General features: G+C 40.3%; 1 protein-coding gene across 1 annotated transcript in view; it reads left to right on the top strand.

Moving 5' to 3' along the window:
- The first annotated feature begins 288 nt into the window (after positions 1 to 288).
- Positions 289 to 20,121, top strand: part of LOC114890474 (immunoglobulin-binding protein 1-like) — a 35,888-nt gene continuing 16,055 nt past the window's right edge. The window contains 6 exon segments of the mRNA XM_029213964.1: positions 289 to 355; positions 358 to 571; positions 960 to 1,253; positions 10,052 to 10,247; positions 11,813 to 11,892; positions 12,581 to 12,693. Coding sequence (XP_029069797.1) covers positions 289 to 355; positions 358 to 571; positions 960 to 1,253; positions 10,052 to 10,247; positions 11,813 to 11,892; positions 12,581 to 12,693 — 964 coding nt within the window.

Below are 20,121 nucleotides of genomic sequence, written 5' to 3'. Positions count from 1 at the left end.
CAAATTATCTTTAGTCTCACAAATACTGTTTTAGAAACAGCAGCCTCGTCACACCCGCGCCTCAGAGCGTACGGCACTGCCCAGACCCGGATCGGCAACGAGTAGACACGCGAAAAGCAGCACCTAGGGTTTGCTTGTTTGTTCGCGCGTTGTGTGTCTGTAACAGATGCCTAATACTGGTAATAGACATCCTGGTAAAATGAGTCTACGGAAACGGTTGCTAGGTTTATCTAATAGCCGCTTCTAGCTGTTGTCCGACGCTTAGGTAACAATGGAGCCACTGGACCAATGCTGCGCCCCGTCCGGTTTCGTTGCTGGCAGCCCCGCCCGTTTGTCCCAGGGCCGGAAGTGAGGTCTTTGCTGTTCTTCCCTGCCCCAAGATGGCAACGGCCGAAGACGAGCTACTGCCGCCGCGGCTCCCCGAGCTGTTCGAAACCAGCAAGCAGCTTCTGGACGAAGTGGAAGTCGCGACTGAACCCACCGGCTCCCGCGTCATCCAAGATAAGGTGCTCAAGGGATTGGACCTCCTGAAGAAGGCTGCCGAAATGTTATCAGAGCTCGACTTGTTCAGGTATGGGGAGAGGGAGGGTAGTATGACTGAGAACGTAGGTAATAATAGTTACCAAGGGCGGAACCATTGATCATGGGTGCAGGAGACCTTTAAATCCCGGAGCCTTTCTTTCCTACCTCCCACTGCGACCTTGTGTACATTGTTTACTTTCTCCACCTCTCTTCCGAGATCAGTATCACACGACTCTGCTCCCTAGTGTTGGGTATTTGCATAGGCATTGTGTGTGAGCGCACAGCCACTGCCAGTGAAGAAAACTGGCAGCTGTTCCCGGTGCTTCCTCCCTTTGTCCCACCCCCACCCACACCCCAGCCCTTCCCTCCCCCAGGAAGACAGGGCCACAGTTTTAATGCCCAGCCAGACTTCACAGCCTTCTCTTTGCTCTTTCCAGCCGAAATGAAGATTTGGAAGAGATTGTCTCCAGCGATCTGAAGTACCTGATGGTGCCAGCATTTCAAGGAGCATTCGCCATGAAACAAGTCAACCCCAGCAAGCGTCTAGATAATTTGCAGTGGGCTCGAGAACACTTTTTAAACTACTTAACTCAGTGCCAGTACTATCATGTGGCAGAGTTTGAGCTGCCCAAAACCAAGACCAACTTCACTGAAAATAACACTGCTAATTCCTCCATGGCCTATCCTAGCCTCGTTGCTATGGCATCTCAGAGACAGGCTAAAATAGAGAGGTGGGTCATTTGAGGACTGCCCAATGGCAGTGCTGTTGGCGGGGAGGGGTGCATGTTTGGTTTTTTTTTCTGGGGGTGGGGTGGGAAACAATGGTGTGTGTCACTCTTTGGATTCTTATTTAGCATAGGCCCTGGTGAGAGCAAACTCCTGAGTTTCTCAAGAAGCCACTGCCTTGGTTGAAATGATCATACCTAACTGTCAGATCCCTAGCACCTTATGGTTGCCAACAACAGCAATGTAGTTTAGCAGAGTGTCTCCCAGTCTCTCCCACATCACAGCACAGCAATACTCACATGGTACAGTAAGGTAAGTATCTCTGAAGGGCACAAATATCTTGTACCTATAGTCCATTTATGGTCAGTTGATTGAGAAGCTCTGTTCTAACAATACTGGATGAGGTGTGTAACATCCTGAACTAATATTAGTACTGGCATAGCTTTATTACGTGACCTTGAACACCTTGCTTACTTTCTTAGTTTAGTTTTTTAAAAAGAGTGCTCACAGTGTTTAGGAGCTATGCTAGGCACTGGGGATTCAAACTAAGTATGGGCGTTTGTATGAATATGGGTGGTCTCTGCCTTGGAGGAGCATGCAGTGTGGTGAGGAAAGGAGGCATAGAAACAGTATAAATTATAAAATGATGTGATAGGGAAATGCACAACTTATCGGGAGAGCGGACAGGAGGGGCACCTAACCAAAGAGGGAGCAGGAGAGAGGAGAAGGCTCCCTGGATGAGGTGACTCCTGTGATGAGTTGTTTAAGGATGCATAGGAGTATCATCAAGAGGAAGAAAAAAGGAGGGCTTTAGCCAGCAGAGATAATAGCATTAGTAAAGCTAGAGGGACATTAAAGACCACAGTGCTGGGGTGGGGAACAACCGTAAGCAATTAGGTGTTGCTAGGACACAAAGTGGGTGCTGAAGAAGGGGAAAGAATGATGCTGAAGAATTTGTAGGGTTCACACCAAGGAGAGCTTGGGGTGCGAGGAAGGTGAAAGAACGACCTTGTTCCTGAGAACTTGGGAAGGGGGTTTGAATCCCAGCTCCAAAATTTAATCATTCTGATTTTGGGTAGGTTGCTTAATCCCTCAGTGCCTTAATTTCCCCAGATGTCAATTGGATAATAATAGGTCCTATAAAATAGAAGAGAAAAAGCTCTTACCACATTGTCTGATACGGTAAGCACTCAAAAGTCAGCTATTGTCGTATCTTTGTAACTGAGTACCGGTCGCGGAATGAGAGACCTGGGTTTGAGACCAGCTTTACTTATAAGACATTGAACTTTGGGTAACTTATGTAACCTGTCTGAGCCTCAGGTTTCCTCATATGTGAAGTCTAAGTAACAGTGGTACCTATCTCATAGGGTTAAGAGGCATTAATAAGCCACATAAAACAGCTAGCATAGCATGTGTTACATAGTAAATATTCTATAAATCTTACCTATTATTAGGCTATGCTAAAGAGCTTGAGATTTGTTTGTGACTAGGGATCCACTGGAGGTGTTTTGTTTTTTTTTCTTAAAGAGTAGCAAGGTCATATTTGCATTTTAACTAGCATACTCTGGCAGCAGTTAGGAAGCATTCTGAGGGAGAAGATTAGATTCAGTTAGGTCACAGAGGTGATGAGACCTTACTACTGCAATGGCAGAAGGGATGGAGGGGATATATTTATAGGGTTGAATCTGCAGAAAATGATCAATTGGTTGTGACAGGTAGGGTAGAAGGAAGCAGCAAGGAAGATGTCCATGTTTCTGATGTAGGTGGGTGGCTGTGGAACTCGTTGAGATGGGGGAATAGAAGAGGAAGAACAGATAGGGGAGAGTATGAATTGTATATTGAGACATGTTGCATTTAAGGTGCCTAGGAAACATCCAAGTCAAGGTGTCTGTAGCATGAAGCTCAGAGGAGAGGCCTGGTCTAGAGACTTGAAAATTGATTGATTCAGTTAACATATTTATTGAGGCTTTACTGTGTGCTAAGTAATAGAGACCCAGACAAAGTCCGTGCCCTCATGGAGCTCTTGTTTTGGTGGAGGAGACAGACAGTAAGCTAGTAAATAAAAATGTGATTTTAGGTGGTAAGGGCTTTAAAGAATAATAAAGTGTGGTTAAGAGCTAGTGAGTGACAGAATGATTTTTGAGGAAATGGGATAGACTGATATGAAGTGGAATTCAGTATCATGTCCTTTGTAAGAAGGTAGGAAGCCCATTGGCATATAACAGTAGTTTAAACAGTGAGTTTGGTATCCAAATAATCATAATATAACCCAAAAAAAGACTGTAAATGCACTAGAGAGATACAAATGGTGTTGTGGACAAAGACCAGGGAGTGATCACATCTGGTTGGAGGGTTAAGGGAAAAGTTTCCGAATGTAGGTGCATTTGAGGTGAGACTAGAAGGATGGTTAAAAATGCAAATTACAGGTTAGCCTGAATGTAAAAATAATACTCATTGTAGAAATTTGGAAAACAACATTTTTTTAAATTAAAAATAAATCTTTATCCTAGCATTCAGAGATGATCTTTGTTAACTATCTGATGTATTTCCTTCCAGATATATAGTTATTTTAGTTATTTTAGTTTATTTAAATTTGGAAGAATACCATAAATATAGATTTTTTAATCCTTTTGTTTTTAAACCTAACATCCTGTTTTGGTTTCCCAATGTCTTTTGACGCCGTGGTATTTAATAGTTAAATAGTATTCCAGCTTAACAGTCATATCATAATTATTTAAACTAATCTTTTATTGTCATGCTTAGCCTGTTTATGGGTTGATTTTTTATTTGCTATTCTAAGTAATGTTATGAGGAAACATAACTGCATCTGTCACTGTTCCTGTAGGACAGATTTCTAGAAGGACCAGTGGCTAAATCAAAAGGTTTGAATATTTTGGCTCTTGATGGTAATTATATTGCTTTCCACAATAACAAAGTTTCAAAGTATGTCCCACTGCAACAGTATTGAATGGCAACACTTAGAAAATCCAGATGGGCAAGCAGGAAAGATACCACATTGTTTTGGTTTGCATTTCTTTGGTTAGAAAGCTTGATCTTTGAATTTTTTTTTTTTAATGCCTGACAGACGAGATACCAACACTATCTTTTCGCTAATGGCTCCCATATTTATATCACTAACCCAGACCTCTCCTGACTTTGAACACCATACCATATGTGGATGTTTCACAGACATCTTAAACTTAACATGCCCTAAATTGAACTGCTGGCTTTTTAATCCCCACATGTGCCCTCACACTCATGTCTTTACCATCTCAATAAACAGACCACCACTCACCCAGGTTTTAAGCCAGAAACGTGGGAGTTAGCTTCAGTTCCTCCCTTCTGAATTGCCACATCCTGTCCATCAACAAGGCCTGCAAGTTCTAGCTACAAAATGTACCTTATGTCCTTCTGTTTCTCTCTTTCTCCACTATCATACCTTCATCTAGGCCACCAGCATCTCTCACTTGAAATATCCAAAAAGACCTGGATGATCTGGCACCTGCCTCTCTCCAATCTCGTCATATATCATACTCCCCTTGTTCACTAGACTGCTGCCGTAATAGCCTTCTTTCATTTCCGAACAGATCCATTTCTTTCCTTCTACAGAGTCTTTGTACATGTTGTTCTCTTTGCATGGAATGCTCTTTATTTATCTGTCTTTCTGGGCTTTGTCTTTCTCCCCTACTGGAATGTATACTCCACGAGAGCAGTAGCCATTTCTCTCCTGTTCTCTGTGGTATGTCTAGCACAGGGCTTGGTATATAGAAGGTGCTCAAAATATATTTATTCTTGACAAGCAGAGGGGAACAACATGAGCAAAAGCCCAAGGCAGGGTGGTTGGAGGTATGTACAGGAAATGGAGAATAGTCTGATTTGGCAGAAGCTAAGAGTAGTATGGTTGGAGGACTATAAGGAAGTGATGTGTATGGAACATTGAAGGGGAAGAGAGGGGCAGAAAGACAAGTTAACGTGTTATAATAGTATGTCAACTGGGAAGAAGTGATAAAAATGAAGTTACAACTATCAGAGATGTTACTTTTTTTCTTACATCTTTGTTAGAGTATGATTGCTTTACAATGGTGTGTTAGTTTCTACTTCATAACAAAGTGAATCAGTTATACATATACATATGTTCCCATATCTCTTCCCTCTTGCATCTTCCTCCCTCCCACCCTCCCTATCCCACCCCTCTAGGTGGTCACAAAGCACTGAGCTGATCTCCCTGTGCTATGCGGCTGCTTCCCACAAGCTATCTATTTTATGTTTAGTAGTGTATATATGTCCATGCCACTCTCTTACTTTGTCACAGCTCACCCTTCCCCCTCCCTGTGTCCTCAAGTCCATTCTCTAGTAGGTCTGTGTCTTTATTCCTGCCCTACCCCTAGGTTCTTCATGACATTTTTTTTCTTAAATTCCATATATATGTGTTAACATACGGTATTTGTCTTTCTCTTTCTGACTTACTTCACTCTGTATGACAGATGGATAAAGAAGATGTGGCACATATATACAATGGAATATTACTCAGCCATAAAAAGAAACGAAATTGAGCTATTTGTAATGAGGTGGATAGACCTAGAGATATTACTTTTGCAAGAAGCATTTATATGATTAGAAAACAAATTGTTCAAATCCTTATTTAATTTCTGTAAGTCCTCTATCCCCCACCTCATGACTTTACACACTGAGGCCATCCTACATAAAACACCTGAATGGTATGTCCTCTCTCTCCCTCAAAACCTGTTTCTTCACATATCTTCTCTACTCTAATTCCCATCTTTGAGGCATAAGTCTTGATTAACTCTACCTACATTCTTTCAACAGAACTGGAGAAGTAGAAGCTGGGTAAGTAATGAGTTTAGTTTTAGGTTTACTGAATTTAGGTCCTGAAGTGACAACTGGACAGCCATGTCCATAGACAGATGGAAACGTGTAACTAAAACTTATCAGACTGTTTTGCTACTAGTGCTAAAAATTCAGGAGTGTCACTGGGTGTGGATAGTTTGCCAAGAAAAAACATGTAGAGAGAGAAAAAAGTCAAGGATAAAACCTTGGGGCAAATTAAGGGAGAAGGAAGAGGAAAGAAAGAGCAGAGGTAAGAGACTCAACAAGGTACAGGTAAAAGTACTTACAGAAGCATGGGGAAGAGAGAGGACAAATGTCATATCCTCTTTGAAGCTTCTCTCTACCTGTCTCCCCTCCCAAATACTGTAGCACTTAGTTTATGTTACTTACCAGGCCATAACAATCTGTTATTTTCTAGACTTGGAAGTTCTAAAGGTCAGAGACCTTGACTAATTTTATCCTTAGTATCCTAATTATATCATTATATCCTTGGTACTCAACCAGTAGTTGGATCATAGTAGGTATTTGAGGTATCTTTGGGAAGGACAGAGTGGTCATCAGAAAGATGGAAACAATAGAGTATAGCAGAAAAAGCCTGGGCTTTGGAGTCAGGCCTGGGGTGACCAGTCCAATTTCTGTCACCTAGTAGATGGGCATCATCTAGCCTCGCTTAACGTCAGTTTTTCCCATCAGATAACAATATATTGCTGCTTACAAAGCACTTTCATGAATATTGTTCATTTGACCCTCTTAGCAGCCCCATGAAGCAGATATTATCCCATTTTAGAAATAAGGAAATGGGCTCTGAGTACTGACTTGTCCAAAGTTACATGGCTGGTAAGTGACCAGGCTTTTTTTTGTTTTTTTTGTTTTTTTGTGGTACGCGGGCCTCTCACTGTTGTGGCCTCTCCCGTTGCGGAGCACAGGCTCCGGACGCGCAGGCTCAGCGGCCATGGCTCACGGGCCCAGCCGCTCCGCGGCATGTGGGATCTTCCCAGACTGGGGCACGAACCCACGTCCCCTGCATCAGCAGGCGGACTCTCAACCACTGCGCCACCAGGGAAGCCCCGCAGGCTTTAAACTCAGGTCTTCAAATTCCCAGTTCTAGTGCTGTTTAGAAAAGAGAGAAAAGTGGTCATTTGAAAAGGCAGAACATGGATTGAGGGAAGGTGTTTCTAGGATAGGGGAAAGGCACTAGTAGAGTAAATAATTGGAACTGCTAATGACAGGGAGGATGATTGAGTGAGGCTTGGAAGAATGTGGGTGGGGACAGGATTGATAGCCAAAGTGGAATGGTAAAGACATTAGCTGCTTAAAGGCAAGAGGAGAGGAGGAAAGGTGAAGCTATAGAGATTTTAAGGTAAAAAGGGAAATTGAATTTGTACATTGGCTGGCCATCTGATGAGCATGATGGTGGCATGGAATCCACAAAAAAATGAGCAAAAAGATAGCTGAACAAGAGTGACCGTTCCACTGAGGTTTGATCATATGAATTTGTAGTTGACTCATTTGACACAAATTTGTAATTCGTTACCCCTCTTCAGCACCTTGGGAACAGAAAAGGGGTATGAATGATGAAAGTTGCCCAGAGTCAGAAGGGTGACATGCAGTGTGGAATTCTAGGGTGATAGGGAGTGTTTGCATGCAGTGGCTCACCATAGGAAATCTAGAACAGTGACAAAGGTCTAGGACAATGGTTTGCAATCTGTTCCTTCGAGCCCTAAGATTCCACCACAGTGCCTGGGTAGGGGGCATGTTGGGAGCCCTCCTCTGATTTAACCAAGGTGGATTTTATCTTTTATTACTTTTTGGAGGTCCAAATAAGCTCTTATAAGAAGAAAGCGTTCTTCTGCTAAGACAGAAAGGTTTAAAAAACACTGGCCCCAAAGAATAGGAGTTCAGGAGTCCCAAAGATGACTAGGAGCAAAGTCATAGAAGCAAAGGAAGTAAAGAAGGAAAGACCAGAGAATGTGACTAGACCACATGCATGCAGAGGATAGGAAAGGAAGCACAGGAACCTTATTCAAAGGCCCAGTAGACTAACCAAGAATATACCCTGGATTACATACATTCTAAGGCCCTGATATATATGTGTGTGTGTGTGTGTGTGTGTGTATTTTTTTTCCTGACTTAGGTACATCCAGGAAAGAGGATGGGGATAGGAGTGGCACCAGAGTTAAATGTTCTCAAGTGATATCTGTAATAGAATTCATGAACTAGGAACTGACCTGTGTAGTGTTTGACTCAGAAGGCCACCTATGATGGTGCTGTGACAGTTATTTGTAACATTACATAAAGTGCCCACTTGTTGATTAAAAGGAGCAGAAGAGCCTAAAATTTTTTGTAATAAAGAATGTTTCCAGAGGGGAGGTTCTTGACTTTTTGTGGGTCGTGGACCTCCTTAACCTCTTCCCAGGAAAAAAAAAAAAAAAGCATACACGTAGAATTCTATACAAAATTTCGGGGAGTTCAAGAACATCCCTCCCTCCAAACTGTCCGTGGACCTCAAGTTAAGAACTCCAGATATGGGTGAACACCCACAGAGGAGTGTCTTGATTCTGGAGGTCTAAGAGTGGGGTTCCAGACATAGATATTTCAAGATACTTCTCTTGGAAGTCGTGGAGTTTTCCCTTGACTCCTGTCTTTGCCTCAAGACCTTACATCCAATAAATCAACAAATACTGTTATATTTTAATTACGTCCACATCTCACCACCTCCCTATTTCAAGTCACTGTCTCTCACCTGGATTGTGGCAATATCCTCTTATAGATTTTCCTGCTCCACCCTTGCCTCCCCCCATTGCCCACAGTCTACACACAACAGAGTAGTCCATTAAAAAAAAGTTCATTTCATGTATTCTACTTTAAAGCTTCCAGTGGCTTTCTCTTCTCAAAATATCATGACATTTGATATTTCATGTCTTCTTGGCCTACAGGTTCTACAAATTATGGTCCTGGCTATCTCTCTGACCTCACTTCCTATTATTCTTCACGCCATGCCAGCCACACTGACCTCCTTGCTATTTCTCAAACATGTCAGGCCAGCACTCTCCCACCCCAGGCGCTTCATATTTGCTTTTCCCCCTTAGAACACTGTTTCATATACTGGCATGGCTTCCATCCTTATTTCCTTGAAGTCTTTCTTCAAATGTCATCTCTTCAAAGAAGTCTCTCACGCCTACTTTCACACCATCACTCTATCCACTTTACCTTGCTTTTTTTGCTTCTTCAGAGCACTTCCACCACCTGACTCATCTATTTCTTTTTGTCTGTCTTCTCACTAGAATGAAAGCTTTAAGAGAACAAGGACTTTCTTGTATGCACTGTTGTGTCTCAAGCACTGAGAACAGTACCTGTCACACAATAGGTACTCAGTAAATAGTTGTCCAGTGAGTGACAGATGACGTACTAGAAGGCATCTTGAAAAAGGCAGGCAGGGTGGATATGAGTCTTCAAATTATACTAGGATGAGTTAGAGGAGCTGGAAATGTTTTGCCCATAAGAAAAGAAGAGATGACCATTTTTTAGGCTGTTCACAAGGAATTCCAGCATCAGTGGCAGGTAAATGACCCCTAAGATTCTATGACTATTTGAATCTGTAATTCCCAAATGGACATTGTATATACTAAGCACCCAACCTAGTAAAGGTTGATGTCATAAAGTTACTAAGGCACTCCCATCTCAAAATATGATGGGAAGAGTTGCTCAGATCAGGTTACTTCGATATTTTTCTGGTTTCAGAATGTATTTCTCAGCTTCTGCTGATCGGTTCATTGCCTTGTAGTCTTGAGAGAACTGCCTTGGTGGCAAATTCTGAGATATAGGATCTGTATTTTTGCCTAAATGGAAATCGGTGTACCTGGTCATTTGTAAAGGTAAAATTGTATTGTGGCCTTCTTTTGAAGGAACACCTCTTTATTTTTAAGTTCATGGCTAATGTGTTTCTGTGGAACAGATACAAGCAGAAGAAGGAGGTGGAGAATAGGTTGTCTGCAATGAAATCTGCTATGGAAAGTGGTCAGGCAGATGACGAGCATGTTCATGAATATTACCTCCTTCACCTTCGAAGGTGGATTGGTATCAGCCTAGAAGAGATTGAGAGCATTGACCAGGAGATAAAGATCTTGAGAGGAAAAGACTCTTCAAAAGAGGTAAGCCTGGTTGCTGTCTATATCGCTAAAAAGCTACTGTCACAGATTTGAATCTTCTACAGGAGAGTAATTGAATTAAAATCCTTTTAAGTCTCCATAAAATCATTGTTCTTATTAAGATTAGTGGAGGAAGGCTGAAGGTTCACTAGGATAGCTTTCTTTCTAGCTTATAGTATTGTTCCCCAGTGTTTTCTAACCTGTAACACACTTCCAGTCTTTTGTAATTTTGTGACATGCTAGGAGGGAAAGAGGCTTCTCTGAAGTGAAAATTGGTTTGGGCTGTGAGCAGTCATGACTGCTGAAGGAAGGCATAGGGAGGTGGGCCTTGAAAACCTATGCTTGACTGTAATAAACAGGAAGAGGGATAGGATGGGAATGAAGAAGAAGTGTGTAACTGGAGAAAGAGAAAAGAGTAAAAAGGAGATAAAGCAAAAGACATGGAATGTGTTTAGATTGGGGAGAAACCAGGATTTAACCTTACACAATGATACACTCTCACACCTTAGGTCATCCAAGTATGAAACACAGCAAGGACATCTCTGTGCACAAAATATTGGGCATATTGGTAAAGAAGATTTGTTGTAACCCCACTTTAGCTGCCTCTGAAGATCATAACCGTGTTTTGGAGCTGCTACTTCAAAATATTAGGCTCTGCTGCCACTTATTTTTTGGTTCAGAATATAACATGAATTGAGTTTATCAGCTAGTTGCAGGCATTTAAGTCCTCAGAGAAACCTCTTGCTAATTTGGTTTGCACTAATTAGCTCAGGAGCTTTTGCCTCAGGGTAACATCAACCTAGTTTCTCCTATGAAAGGATCAAAGAATGAACAATTAGTATTCTAAAACCTTAAGGCCCCTTGGGCATATCTAGATGAGTGGTTTACAAGCATCCTGAGGCTGGACTCTTCTGGATCCTCCCATCTCCTTAGTTTTTTGTTTTTATGCCCTCTCATTTGGTATTGGGATTGGCTCTGGAAGTGATGGAGTTTAGAACCAAGTGAACATCTTTTCTTTGATCTTTTCTTTGGTGTGCCCCTGGACAGCCAAGTTTCCTTGAAACATTTCTATACACCTATATATGAAAGATACTAACCCATTCTTCACCCCCTTGCATTTAGGAACATCTACTTCTAAAACACCCTAGGGAGCTCATGACAGTTAATAGCAAAATTACATTGGACAGGGTTTTAGCAGAAGGGTCTTCATAATTCAGCTTTAGCACTGAAGGCCAGGCTAAGGAAAGGGGCTTCAAATTCAGCTCAAGGGTTTTAGATGGAACATGGAAGAAGGCTTTGGAATCTTCCTCTTTGGAGGGGAGTATTTTAAAGTCAAGTAATTTTTCACTTGTGGTGAAATGATTCCTGGGAGACCTTTCTCTTCCTCCCTTTCCAGCAAGATACTTGGGCCACCTCAGGAGAGCTAACCAACCTCCACCATTAGTATTCTGTAGATATATCTTAGAGACTGATAAGTAGGGCTCTTCAAGCACCTAAACACATAAGAGCCTGCATAGTGGGGTGGGCAGAATGACAAGTACACTTCTGATAATTAATTTCCTTTTTAGGTATCAACTTCTCACTCATCTCATCAGGACAGGCCTCCAATGAAACTGTTTGTTCCCACTCGGAACATGGTCCAAACCAAGTAGGTAGTATTAAAAAGTGGGTTGCCTTTGCAAGCCCCCTGCTTTTATGGTTCATTTACAGTGCATGAATAACAGAAGGTAATGGCTTCACCTGGGGAGGCTGTTCTTTCATCAGAGGGATATTATCTCCTCTGATAGTTTCTCTGTCTTCATCAGACATTTCCCTCACAAACTTGAGCTTAAAAATAGGCTAGAAAGGAAACCAACAAAAATTAATTAACTAATTAAAAACAGAAAAAAGAAAAGAATCTAAGGGAGAATTGTAGACCTTAAAATTGTTTCCCACTGTTTCCTTGAGCTACAGTTCTCAAAAGGACATGTTTGCCTATCTAGGTTTTAATTCTGAGTTTTGGGATGCTTTTCCATAGGGTGACAGAAGAGTCTTCTTCCTCTGTGTATCTTTTATACCCTCCGAGTATAAATACTCCTTCCCTCGTATCATCACTCCTCTATGGGGTGTTAGCCTCCAGGATTGCTTACTGGGAGATGATTCTGGGCTTTGTATCTTTTCATGAAAGCTCTTGCCTTTAATTCTCCTTTTTTACATATCCTAACAGGAGTTTGCACAAATCCTCAGAAGGTAGGGGAGCAAGGATGAAACAGACACAGGCTTTATCACTAAAGAGAAGAGGCTTTTTAATAGAGCTATTTATGTTTACTTTTCTAAGTGCAGTGTGATTCTTGCAGAGTATTTGGAGCTGGTTATCCAGGTCTGGCATCTATGACAGTGAATGACTGGTATGACCAGCATCAGAAATTTGGAGCATTACCCAATCAGGGTATAGCCAAGAAAACATCAGGTATGGAGGGGTGGGAGGAGAGTAGTTATACTACTTCACTACTGGTCCCTAACTCTGGAGCAATTAAATTCAGACCAAGTATTGTTGCCCTTTAAAAGCAAAAGAAATCTGGACAAAGATTCTGAGTAATAGAACGGGTGGTTGCCACAGGAGAGGGAGGTTGGAGAAGGGAAATAGGTGAAGGGGATTAAGAGCTATAAACCTCTAGTTATAAAATAAAGCCATGGGGGTGTAATATACAGCATAAGCAATGTGGTCAATAATATTATGATAACTTTGTGTAGGGACAGTTAACAGATTTATGGTGGTGATCATTTCATAATATATGCAAATGTCAAACCACTGTAATGCACCTGAAACTAACATATTGTACATCAACTATATTTCGATTTTTTTAAAATTGGTTGAGATTAATAGATTGGCAATGACAGGAGAAAGGGTTGGTTAACTTGAAATAAGCCAATCTGGAAAAAAAAAAAAGATTGGTAAAAAATGAAGAGCCTCAATGACCTGTGGAACAATGTAAAAAGGTCTACCATACGTACAATTGGAATACCAGTAGGAAAGAAGAAAGAGAGAGAAGGGGCCATTAAAAAAAATTGAAGAAATGATGGCTGAAATATTCCCCAAATCTGTGAAACACAAATTTTCAAATTTAGAAATATCAGTAAGCCCTAACTAAGCAGGTTTTAAATACAGTGAAAACCAAGCATAGGCATGTCGTAGTCAAACTGCCAAAAACAAAAGAAAAAGAGAATCTTGAAAGCAGCCAGAGATAAAGTACATATTACACACAGAAGAACAATGATATGAATTGTTGTCACCTTCCCATTTGAAACAGTGAGTCCCAGAGATAGTAAAGCAATGCCTCAATTAAACACCCCAGTTTTATTTATTTATTTATTTATTTAATTTTTCATTACGTTGGGTCTTCATTGCTGTGCGCGGGCTTTCTGTAGTTGCATTGAGCGGGGGCTGCTCTTTGTTGCGGTGTGTGGGCTTCTCGTTGCGGTGGCTTCTCGTTGCGGACCACAGGCTCTAGGTGCTTGGGCTTCAGTATTTGTGGCACGCGGGCTCCGTAGTTGTGGCACAGGGGCTTAGTTGCTCTGTGGCACGTGATATCTTCCCGAACCAGGGCTCAAACCCATGTCCCCTGTGTTGACAGGCAGATTCTTAACCACTGCGCCACCAGGGAAGTCCCTAAACACCCCAATTTAAAAATGAGTAAAAGACCTTAGACACCTCACTGAAGAAGATTATATAGATGGGAAATAAGCATATGAAGAGATGCCCAACATCATGTGTCATTAGGGAATTGCAAATTAAAACAACAGTGATCCCACTACACCCCTATAAGAATGGCCAAAATCCAAAATACTGACAACACCAAATGCTAGCATGGATAATGGAGCAACAGGAACTGTCATTCATTGTTGGTGGGAATATAAAATGGTACAGACAGTTTGTCAGAATTAAACATTCTCTTACCATACTATCAAGCAGTCATGCTCCTTGGTATTTACCAAAATGAGCTGAAGTTAGGTCCACACAAAAATTGCACACAAATGTTTATAGCAGCTTTATTCATAATTGCCAACATTTTGAAGCAACCAAGATGCCCTCAGTAGGCAAATGGATAAACTGTGGTACATACAGACAATGGAATAATATTCATTGCTAAAAACGAATGAGCTATCAAGACATAAAAAGACATGGAGGAACCTTAACTGCATATTACTAAGTGAAAGAAGCTAATCTGAAAAGGCTACCTACTGTGTGATTCCAGCTACATGACGTTCTGGAAAAGGCAAAACTATGGAGAGAGTAAAAGGGTCAGTGGTTGCCAGGGATTAGAGGAAAAGGAAGGATGAATAGGCAAAACCCAGAGGATTTTGGGGGCAGGTAGACTATTCAGTATGATGAATATATGTCATTATACATTTGCCCAAATCCATAGAATGTACAACACCAAGACTGAACCCTAATGTAAACTGTGGACTTTGCATGATGATGATGCATCAATTTAGGTTCATTGATTATAACAAATGTACCACTGTGGCTCAATGTTGTTAGTCGGGGGAGGCTGTGTCGGTGTGGGGCAGGAGTATATAGGAATGCTATGTACTTTTCATTCAGTTTTACTGTATATCTAAAATTCCTCTAAAACTAAGGCCTTTTTAAAAAAATAATGTAAAGAGAGAAAGCTATAAAGTCAATGGAGAAATTAAAAGGGAGAAAGGCAAGAAAGAATGGAGAAACAAAAAACAGATGAGATAAACAGAAAACCAATAGCAGAATGGTAAATCCCAATTCAGCCATGTCAGTAATTATGTTAAATATAAATGGAGTAAACCTTCAAATTAGAAATCAGAGATTGATTACCAGACTCAACCACATGCTGTCTATAAGAGGTGCATTTTATTTGTTTTTTAATTAAAGTATAGTTGATTTACAATATTAGTTTCAGGCATACAGCAAAATGATTCAGTATTTTTGTAAATTATGCTCCATTATAAGTTATTACAAGATAATGAGTATCATTCCCTGTGCTATACAATATATCCTTGTTGATTATCTATATTATACATAGTAGTTTGTATCTGTTAATCCCATACCCCTAATTTGTCCCTCCCCACTTTCCTTTGCCCCCTTAGGTAGCCGCAAGTTTGTTTTCTATATCTGTGAGTCTACTTCTGTTTTTCATATCCGTTCATTTGTATTACTTTTTAGATTCCACATATACATAATATCATACAGTATTTGTCTTTCTCTGTCTGACTTATTTCACTAAGCATAATACCCTCTAGGTCCATCCATGTTGCTGCAAATTGCAGAATTTCATTCTTTTTTATGGCTGGGTAATAGTCCATTCTCTGTGTGTATGTATGTGTACATATACATGTATACCACATTGTCTTTATCCATTCATCTGTTGATGGGCACTTGGGTTGCTTCCATCTCTTGGCTATTGTAAATAGTGCTGCTATAAACATCAGGATGCATGTGTCTTTTCAAATTAGTGTTTTCATTTTTTCTAGATATATACCTAGGAATGGAATTGCTGGATGATATGGTAGTTCTATTTGTAGGTTTTTGAGGAAACTCCATACTGTTTTCCATAGTGGCTGCACCAATTTACATTTTTACCAACAGTGTATGAGGGTTCCCTTTTCTTCACATCCTCTCCAGCATTTGTTATTTGTAGACTTTTTGATGATAGCCATTCTGACAGGTGTGAGGTAATACTTAATGGTGGTTTTGATTTGCATTTTTTCTAATAATTAGTGATGTTGCGCATCCTTTCACATGCCTGTTAGCCATCTGTATGTCTTTGGAAAACTGTCTCTTCAGGTCTTCTGCCCATTTATTGGGTTGTTTGTTTTTTTGATGATGAATTGTATGAGCTGTTCATAATATTTGGGGTAGTAATCCCTTATGTGTCACATCAGTTGTAAATATTTGCTCCCAGTGTATAAGTTTAATTATGTCCCATTTGTTTAGTTTTGCTTTTACTTCTTTTGCCCTAGGAGAGAGAGCCAAAAAAAATATTGCTACGATTATGTCAGAGTGTTCTGCCTATATTCTCTTCTAGGAGTTTTATGGTTTTAGGTCTTATATTTAGGTCTCCTAATCCATTTTGAGTTCATTTTTGTATATGGTGTGAGGGAATGTTCTAATCTCATTGTTTTACATGTAGCTGTCCAATTTTCCCAGCACCATTTATCAAAGAGACTGTCTTTTCTTCATTATATATTCTTGCCTCTTTTTTCATAGATTACTTGACCATAGCCTATTTCTGGGCTCTCTATTCTGTTCCATTAGTCTGTGTGTCTGTTTTCGAGCCAGTACCATGCTGTTTTGATTACTGTAGCTTTGTAGTATAGTCTGAAGTCTGGGAGCATTATACCTCTGGCTTTGCTCTTTTTCCTCAAGATTGCTTTGGCAATTCAGGATCTTTTGTGGTTCCATATGAATTTTAGGGTTATTTGTTCTAGGCCTGTGAAAAAATATCATGCATATTTTGATAGGTATTGCATTAAATCTGTAGATTGCTTTGGACAGCATGGCCATTTTAATAACATTAATTCTTCTAATCCAAGAGCACAGGATATCTTTCCATTTCTTTGTATCATCTTTAGTTTCCTTCATAAATGTTTTATCGTTTTAGAGTATAGGTCTTTCACCTTAGTTAAGTTTATTCCTAGGTATTGTATTCTTTTTGATGCAGTTTTAAGCAGGATATTTTTTTACTTTCTGATATTTTATTGTTAGTGTATAGAAATGCAACAGATTTCTGTATATTGATCTTGTATCCTGCAACCTTGCTGAATTCATTTATTCTAATAGTTTTTGGGTGGAGACTTTAGGGTTTTCTGGATATAGTACCACGTCATCTGCAAATAATGACAGTTTTACCTCTTCCCTTCTGATTTGGATGCCTTTTATTTCTTTCTTATCTGATTGCTGTGACTAGGACTTCTAATACTGTGTTGAATAGAAGTGGCGAGAATGGGCATCGTTGTCTTGTTCCAGAATTTAGCAGGAAGGCTTTCAGCTTTTCACCATTAAGTATGACATTGGCTGTGGGTTTGTCCTAATTGGCCTTTATTATGTTGAGATATGTTTCCTCGATACCCACTTCCAGAGTTTTTATTATTAATGGATGTTGAATTTTGTCACATTGGTTTTTCTGCATCTGTTGAGACGATCATGTGATTTTTATCCTTCCGTTTGATAATGTGGTGTATCACACTGATTAATTTGCATATATTGAATCACCCTTGTGACCCTAGAATAAATTCAGCTTGATCATGGTGTATGATCCTTTTTATATATTTTTAGATTTGGTTTGCTAATATTTTGTTGAAGATTTTTGCATTTATATTCATCAAATATACTGGCCTGTAATTTCCTTTTTTTGTAGTGCCACACTGTGTCATGGAGTGAGCAGGGCCAGAACATTCAGCTTGGGCTGGGGTACACATGCAGCAAAGCAGCTGTGGGAGACCCAGCAGCTCTGCTGCCATAAGAAGTCTGGGCTGCTTCTGGGGTCCCTCTTGAGTAAATTCCAGCAATGGTCACCACTGCTGCTGCACCTGGGCTACACCCCAGGGCCAGGTCACCTCTCCATCTCAAGGTCAAGTCTTTTCCCAGGTCCTGGCCACCCTAGATCCAGTGCCATGCATGTGGCATGAAGTGAGCAGGGCTAGAACATTCTTTAAGCTCTGGCTGGAGAGCACAGCATGGCTGTTGCATGAAACCAGTAGCCTAGGGCAGCAGGCTACTGGTTTCTCTACCCTACCTGGGGGCAGTCTACCCACGCAGTACTCATGAGTGGAGCCCAGGCTTCTCTATGGACTTCTGTGTATCTTTCTTACAGCCTTGGTTGTACAGGAGTCTTTCTGCCAATTTCCAGTTCGTTTTCAGTGAGAATTGTTCCACACATTGATATATTTTTGATGTGTTCGTGGGGAGAGGTGAACTCCACCGCTTCTTACACCACCCTCTTGATCTCCTGTCAAGAGATGCATTTAAATATAAAGGTACAGATTGGTGGAACGTAGAAAGATTTTCTAAGTATACCATGCTAACAGTAAACATAAGAAAGCTGCAGTAGCTATATAATGTCAGATAAAGTAGACTTCAAGACAAAAGGTGTTACTGGACTTTCAAAAGGACTTTTAGTGCTGATAAAAAGGGCAATTTATCTGGAAGACATACCAATCATAAACATGTTTGTGACTAATAACAACCTTCAAATCACATGAAGAAAAAATTGACAGAATTAAATGGAGAAATAGACAAATCTACAGCCATAGTTAGAGATTTTCATACTTCTCTTTCAGAAGTATGAAGAATTTCTGGACAGAAAATCAGTAAGGACATAAAAGATCTGGAGAAAATTCACAGCCACCTTAACCTGTTTGACATTTACAGAAAAATATATCCAATGGCTGCAAAATACACCTTTTTTCAAATGCACATTGTACGTTCACTAACTTAGACCATATCTGGGCCACCAAATAAGTGTCCATAAACTTTCTTTTTTTAATTAAGTAATTCATTTTTAAAATTAATTAATTAATTTGGCTGCATTGGGTCTTAGTTGTGGCACATGGGATCTTCATCGTGGCACGTGAGATCTTTCGTTGCGGCCTGTGGGCCCTTCATTGCAGTGTGTGGGTTTCTCTCTAGTTGTGGCGCATGGGCACTACAGCGCACAGGCTCAGGAGTTGTGGCACACAGGCTTAGTTGCCCCATGGCAGGTGGGTTCTTATTTCCCCAACCAGGGATCGAACTCTTGTCCTCTGCATTGGAAGGCAGATTCTTAACCACTGGACCACCAGGGAAGTCCCTCCATAAACTTTGAAAGATTGAAATTGCACTATGCTCTCTGACCACAATCTAATTCAGTTAGCAGTCAATGACATATAGGAAGTCACTAAATATTTTAAAATTAAACAACATACTTATAAATAACCCATCAGTCAAAGAAGAAATCACAAAGAAAATTAAGAAGTATTTTTAACTGAATAATAATGAAATACATTAAAACTTGTGGGATACAACTAAAGCAGTGCTGAGAGGGAAATGTATAACTTTCAGTAGTTATATTAGAAAAAAGAAAGGTAAAATCAGTTACTAAGGTACTAACTTAAGACGTTGGAGAAAGCAAGAACAAAATAAGCTTAAAGTATATGGAAGAAAGGAAACAATAAAGATTGAGAACCTTGGCGGTGGGGGGTTTGGTGGTCGTAGTATTGCACAAGAGTCAAACATAATGTATACCCTCAGGACCTGGCAGTTTCACTCCCAGGTATGTACCTAAGGGGAATGAGACCATATTTCCTCAAAGGCCTTGTACAAGAATGCTCATAGCAGCATTATTTGTAATACCCCAAACTGAACACTACTTAAATGCCCATACATAGTAGAATGGATAAATACATTTTGGCATATTCACACAGTGAAATACTATTTAGCAATAAGGTTAAAAAGACTATAGTTCTTTACTTATAAGTAACAAATATAGCTAAATTTTACAAACATAATTTGAGTAAAAAAAGTCAGGCACAAAAGAGCATAAAGTTCAGACATGGCTGAAACTTGTATATGCTGATTAAAAGCCAGTGTGGTGCTCACCCTTAGTGGGAGATCATGAATGGAACTGGATCTGAGGGGGACTTCTGAAGAGTTAGTAATGTTTTGTATCTTAATCTGGGTACTGATTACATGGATGTGTTCAGATGTGAAAATTGATTGAGCTATACTGTGTGTATTTTTCTGCGTGTATGTTATATTTCAGTAAAAAGACAAAAGAAAAAATTCATGGGTAATATTTACAGCAAAACTAAGTGACAGTGTATCCCCATGAAACTCAAAATAAAAACAGTTAAGGGCAAATCATTCATAGCCACAAGATCAACA

This window comes from Monodon monoceros, unplaced genomic scaffold (assembly GCF_005190385.1).
Source record: "Monodon monoceros isolate NGI ecotype Baffin Bay Population unplaced genomic scaffold, NGI_Narwhal_1 Contig5769_ctg1, whole genome shotgun sequence".
Taxonomy (NCBI): domain Eukaryota; kingdom Metazoa; phylum Chordata; class Mammalia; order Artiodactyla; family Monodontidae; genus Monodon; species Monodon monoceros.
This window is presented reverse-complemented; position numbering and strand designations above follow the sequence as displayed.